The sequence below is a fragment of the Puma concolor genome, chromosome E2, assembly GCF_028749965.1.
Source record: "Puma concolor isolate L17-30 chromosome E2, mPumCon1.1.hap2, whole genome shotgun sequence".
NCBI classification, from domain to species: Eukaryota; Metazoa; Chordata; class Mammalia; order Carnivora; family Felidae; genus Puma; species Puma concolor.
In genome coordinates, this window is record NC_141681.1 from 52,433,421 (window position 1) to 52,439,662 (window position 6,242).

Consider the following 6,242-nt stretch of genomic DNA (forward strand, 5'->3'; position numbering starts at 1 on the left):
GAGCTCAATAAACAAAGGGGTGGAGGCCACATAGGTCTTGCGCAGGCTCTCGGGGAAACCTTGGTTGCTGTGGCTGAGAAGACAGGGAGGGAGCTGTCCCTTGGCCGCCACCAGAGGGAGCCCTCGGAGCTTGGCAAGCAGGGGAATGACCGCTCGCTCGGCTGGGGACTGTGGAAGAGAATACACCGGCAGTCAGGGGTCAGGACACCAGCTAGGAGAGGAGTTTCCAAATCATCCCGGAGGGGCTGCTGGGAGCTGGGGCGAGGAATGCTTGAAAACCCCTGGCCTGGAAGATGAGGTGATGGGGTCGGCGATTAAACAGTGGGATGCAGGGGGGGGGCAGATTCTTGAGAAGTCAGGCCTGGTGGTTAAAAACCAGCAGAAAACCAGCCCCAAGGGGCGCCGTCCGACTCTTGATTTCGGTTCAGATCATGATCTCACGGTTGGTGGGATCGAGCCCCACCTTGGGCTCTGCGATGACCGCCAGCTCGGAGCCTGCTTGGGATTCTCTCTCCGTCACTCTCTGCCCCTCCCCCACCTCAAAATGAACATTAAAAAAAAAAAAGCCTTCTTAGGTATTTAATCTTCACTTCCCTTTAAGCCAAATCTGAAAAATGGGGATGACAATAGCACCCACCTCAGGCTTGGAAGCTGTGGGTTCAACTGCCCAGCCCTGTGCTGCCATTGAGGGAGCCCTAAGAGGCCAGATAGAACTGACCCACTTTCCGAGACAGCACAGAGAGAGGAGACGGGCGCCCCCTGGGGGTTTTGCCTGGACAGGCAGGCCCCCTTTCCCTGGCCTCCAACCCAAAATACGCCTCTGCAATCCCTCCACCCCCCACCCCATCCTTTCTCCACCGCCCTCGAAGGGCCGTTTGGGTGGGTTCTCACTGAGGCCGGGCCAGGTTTGGCGACAAAAGCCAGACCACCTGATGTTTCTTGGCCCCCCGTTTGGTTTTTGTACAAGTCAAGTTTTTGATTATTAAATTCAACCAAGAGGTCACTCTGGCAAGACTGTCATAAAAGTTTCTACACACGCTCAATTTTTTTTAGCATTTCTTAGCATCACGTTAGCATTTTGTTTAGCATTTTTTTTTATGGTGGTAAAGGCCCATAACATAAAATGTACCATTTTGACGCGTACAATTCAGAGACGTTTAGTATATTTTCAGTGTTGTACAACCATCGGCGCTACCTAGTTCCAGAACGTTTTGATCACCCCAAAAGGAAGCCCATGGCCATTAAAGACGATCGTCTGGACCTATTTTTTAACTCTCCCGGACACCCCTCTTGCTCCGGTAATGTGATTCAAATCATAGTGGCTGGGGAAAAAAACAAACAAAAAAGAAAAGAAATGGGGAACAACGGAAGCAAAGTGTTGCTTTTTCTCAACCCACGTTTCAAGCCACAGACAATAGCAGCGACAAGGATGCCAGTAACAGTAACGCGTCTTGGGGTATTTGTTCCAGGAAAGCACTGTGCTACGCTGCTTTCCAGGGGGAACGGGGTCATCCCGAGCACAGCCCTGTGAACTGAATACTACGTTATCATCGCCCTTCTGCACAAAAGGAAGCCAGGGCCCAGGGAGGCACCGCCACTAGCCAAGCGAGCTGGGTTCCGGAGATAGAAAGATCGACTGCACCCTTAGACTGTGCTTCCTCCTCGCTGTGTGACCCAAGGCTGGCGATTGCCCTCTCTGGGCCTTGACTCCAGCTTCTGTGGAAAGACTCCAATAAGAGCAGGCTGGAGAGAGGGTGCACCCCCCCCCCCCCCCCGGCAGAGCAGAGGACTCAATGATGTCAGCTGCTGTTATCTCTATGGGAAGCCCATGCCTCCCTCTCCGGTCCCTCCCCAGGTACATATTTATGGTTTTAACCCTAGAGCAACTACAAAGGGGAACTGGGAGGGGCTGGGGGGAAAAGGCTGTCCCGGCTGTCCCTCTGTTCACCGCCTACCACCCCAAACACCACTTCCTTTCCTGTCAGTCAGCTCCCTCTCAAGCACCCTTGATCTCAGGCCTCTCCGTGGGCAGGCGAAGGCCATGAAGCCTGAAGCCAGAAGGCTGGCGATCACCCCAGCGGAGTCCCGGGGCGGGGCAGAGACTGGTCTAGGGTCTCCAACACCTGCAGAGTCAGTGCCCGCTATTTGTGGAAGGAATCAATGACATTTTTGTGAGGGCTCCGAGGACACATGAGCTGAGGTCAGGCTTTGTAAGTAAGCGGGCGGCTGTTTACTCAGGGACAGGCACAGGGACTTGGGTCTGCGTCCCTGTGCCCGGGTGGTCCCTGGGATCCGTAACTCCCGTGCCTTTGTCCTCGGGCTGCCCTCGTCTCCGCCGGCACCCGGGCTCCCGCCCCCGCAGTCCACATCTCGCAGGCCACCAAGCCATGCAGCTTCCCAGGCACGTGCCCGGAGTGCCACCTAGCATATGACAATCTCTCCTTCCTCCGGTCCCCCCCCCCCCGCCCCATCTCTTCCACGTCTGATGGGAAATCAGGAGTGAGGGGAGGCAGGGAGCTTGTCCAAGAATCTCTGGTTCTCATCAGGCAGCAGAGAGGGTGGAGTGGCCTGGGAGAGGGCAGGGATGTCCCCTGGGGTTTGGGGGCGGGCCAGCCAAGCACCCCGACGGGATGAGGATCAGAGCCAGAACCTGAACCAGAGCAGACCTGAGTGCACAGAAGCTTCTGGGAACTTTCCCGCCCTCTAAATATTTAGACAGTGAGATAGATGGGCAAGCGAGGACCAGAGTGGGCCGGCCAGGCCCCCAGTTATTTTGAGAGACCTGTTCTTTTTGTGTTCCAGGACAAACGTCCCCTCTGTCCCTCCCTCTTCTCCCAGAGCCTGCCGTGGCCACCCTGAAGAAGGAGACATAGGGGAATAGCAGCTGATCACCCCCCGCATTCAGGGGGTCGAGATTCCAGCAGACAAGGACCCCGAGACTCATCCCCGCTTGTCCACCAGCAGCCGTGTCGCCCCTGTGTGTCCGGCTCCTGCTTCCGGGACACAGGGCAGGAGATCGCGGCAGCCGGGTCAGCAGAGGGAGCAGGCTGCCGCCGACCCCTCTTTGGATGACGTTCCCGTGGTGCTGGCGGATCGCTGTGCCTGGGGTAAGCGTCCCCCCCGCCCCTCGCCCCAGGCTGACAAGGGCACCCATCTCTCCTCCTTCCCCCCAAGAGCAGTGGGGGCCCTTGAGTCCTTCCTCCCCGAGGCGGGCCGGGAGAGGGGTGTCTGCGAGTCGCCGTGGGCAGGACTGGGGCACAGGCAGCACAACCAGGTCCTGAGCCTCTGGAAGACAGCCTTGCGGAAGAGGATGAAGACCCAGGGGTCGAGGATGGGGTTGAAGGCGTTGAACCGGAAGGCCAGGAGGTCCCCCACCTCGCTGCTGTCCGGGGCGATGGCCTGGGTGAAGCCTCGGACCTGGGGACAGGGCGAGGGCATTAAGAAGCACCCGTGAACCTCCCACCCTCCCCCACGCCCCCGCCCTCACGCCCCGCCTTCCACTTGGGTCGCTGGCAGGAATGAGGGAGGGGCGCCCTTTAGAAAAGGAAGGAAATAAGATAAGATGTAACCTAAGTGAGAAATACATCCGGGGCGCAGAGGGAGAGAAAGTCCCAGGAAAGTACCAGCCTAGAGGGACAGAGCTGGGGTTGTGTGGGTGTGTCCCGGGGCCGTAGCCCCTGCGTGTGTGTGTGTGTGTGTGTGTGTGTGTATGTGTCCACACCTTCCAGCCTCTGAGTTGTCCGTAACCCCCGCCCCCTAAGGTTGGACGGCCCCCAAATCTAGCCCAGCCCTCGCATTTTACAGAAAGAGAAGCCAAGGCCCAGAATACAGGGCCGGATGACCAGGTGGCCTTGCCACGTTCCAGTTCCCTGGAGAAGCAGGCAGGGGCTCTGCAGGGAAGGGGCGAGGCCGGGAGAGTGGGGCTGGGGTGGGAAGGGCCGGGGGGTGGTGGGGAAGCAGGCCCTGGAATCTGGGGTCCAGACCTGGCTCTGTGTGCATGTGGGCAAGACACATGACCCTCCACCGGTAAAAATAGCGATGGGACAGGAACTTTGTTCGGTTCCTTGCTAAGTGCTCGTGGAATGGGTGCAGCGGGTCATTTGAAGATTATTCCGGAGAGAATTTGTAAACCGCAGAGCACAGGGTGGACCCAGAGCAAGCGCGCAATGAACGGTGGATCTTGTCATCACCGCGGGGGTAGGGGAAGGTTGGGGTGTGTTTGGAGGGGTGCCAGAGATGTGCAAGGCTGGCAGACCAGGGGTCACAGGGGTCAGCAGAGGTCCAATAGGACAGAAGCACGGGGGGGGGGGGGCACAGACTTCTCCAGAAAGCTGGGAGTTGCTTGGCCACGGACAAAGCCTCCGGCCTCGTCGGGGGGGGGGGGGGGGGGTCTCAGCGTCCCCATCCGTGAAACGGGCGCAACCGCTGGAGGACAGAGCCGGGTGCCGCCCTCCCCCTCCCCCTCCCCCTCCCCCTCCAGCTGCGGAGAGGACTCACCGTGAGAGGCAGGGAGCACACGGCCATGATGCCCGTCATGAGAGCCAGCAGAATCAGGTGGTCAACCTCGTCCTCTCCCGCCCGGGGCCCGGGCACCAGCGAGCCCTGGTGGCGCCTCTGCCGGCGATACATGCGGCAGAGGCTCAGGGTGACGGAGCTGTTGCAGAGGACGATGGCGGCCACCAGCAGGGCCACGAGGCTGGCGTAGGCCAGCGAGAAGGCGCAGCCGCCCGGCTCCGTGGCGCGCATCCGGATGAAGCACCAGCTCCCCGGGCAGTACTGCTGATGTTGGCCCAGGCCCAGCAGGGGCAGCGAACAGAAGAAGGTGCAGAAGGCGTAGACGGCAGGCAGGGCGAGGCGGGCGCAGCGCGGCCCGTCCAGCTGGGCGTAGACGTAGGGGTGGCTGAGCGCCAGGCAGCGCTCCACGGCCATGGCGAAGAGGATGAGCGTGGAGGCCAGGCCGAAGAAGGTCATGGCGAAGGCGAAGGTGTCGCAGAGCGTGGGGCGGCCCCGGGCCAGGCCCAGCAGCGAGCTGTTGCGGGCGTAGGTCACGAACACCGCGGGGCTCAGGAAGCAAGTGCCCAGCAGGTCGGTGACGGCCAGTCCGGTGACCAGCACGGTGAAGGCCGAGGGCCGTGACCGTCGCCGCGCCCCCAAGATGCCTAGTGCCAGCCCGTTGCCCACCACGCCCGCCACGAACATCAGGGTGCTGGTGGCTGGGCCCACCGAGTCCCGCACGTAGGTGAGGTTCCTGCACGAATCCGCCATCCCCCCTGCCTCCTGGACTAGAGGGGTCCCGAGGGGGCGGGGGGGGTGAGGGGGAGCCGGGTCTGCCCCCCCAAGCCCCACTCAGATGCCCACCGCCCTCCCCATGGTCAACCCCAAGGTCCACCCAAGGTCTGTCTGCCTCTCTCCTCTCTCTCCCTGTCTTTCCCCCTTCCGTCTCCCGGTTCTGTCCTCTCCCTTGCCCACCCCTTCTCTGCCTCTGCCTCTCCCTCTCTCTCCCCTCCTCACCGCACCTCTGTCTGCCTTCTCTGTCAGTGCCTCCTCTGTCCCCCGCTCTCCTGTCAGCCGAGGTCTGTGTCTGTCTGTGTTGGTCTGTGTGTGTCAGCTTCTCCCTGCTTCCCTCCTCCCTCCCTCCCTCCTCCCCTGGCCCCGGCCTTTTCATTTCCTCCCTCTGCCCCGCCTTCCCCTCCCCTGCTTGCTCTAGAGGCACCCCTCCCCAACCTCGGGCTCTCTCCATCTCCCCTGCCCGGTCCAGGTGCCCTCACTGAGCCACCTGCCACTTCCTCGCAGGAGGGTCTCTCTCTGCTCTTCTCCCTTCCCCGGGGGCCCCGCGTGGGGACCACTGAATGTCACACTCGGGGGCACACCGGGACAAGACCTAAGGGGCACAGCTGACCGGTCTGAGAGGCCGTCTGGGGGTGGCCTCTGGGATCCATTCTGGGCTCCGGGCCCCGGGGTTAGGACACTGCCCAGGGATTGAGAAATGACCAGGAAATTCCTCCCCGATGTAGTGTTTTACAGGCATTACTGCGATCTCTGTTCCCCGGACACAATTCGCTCCTTCCAGAAGGCTGGAGAAGGAGGTGGCCGAGCCAGAGGAAAAAATGCCAGTCCCTGGAGCCCATCCCAACTTGCAAGCTCACCCAGCCAGCTGAGTCTGGGAAGAGGGATTCGGAGGACTTGGGACTTGGTGTCCCCGCTGTCGGGCGGGGGGGGGAGTGGGGGGCTTGGGGGGGTGG

The 6,242-nt window shown here is 61.0% G+C and overlaps 1 protein-coding gene across 1 annotated transcript; it reads right to left on the minus strand.

Annotated features, from left to right (window-relative positions):
• Positions 1-1,141: 1,141 nt before the first annotated feature.
• Positions 1,142-5,616, minus strand: PTGIR (prostaglandin I2 receptor). The gene is made up of 2 exons (XM_086690179.1): positions 4,498-5,616; positions 1,142-3,417 (listed from the first exon to the last, which is right to left on the minus strand). The coding sequence occupies exons 1-2, from the start codon at positions 5,263-5,265 to the stop codon at positions 3,031-3,033; spliced, it is 1,155 nt and encodes a 384-aa protein (XP_086546305.1). The 5' UTR covers positions 5,266-5,616; the 3' UTR covers positions 1,142-3,030.
• Between the last annotated feature and the right edge of the window lie 626 nt (positions 5,617-6,242).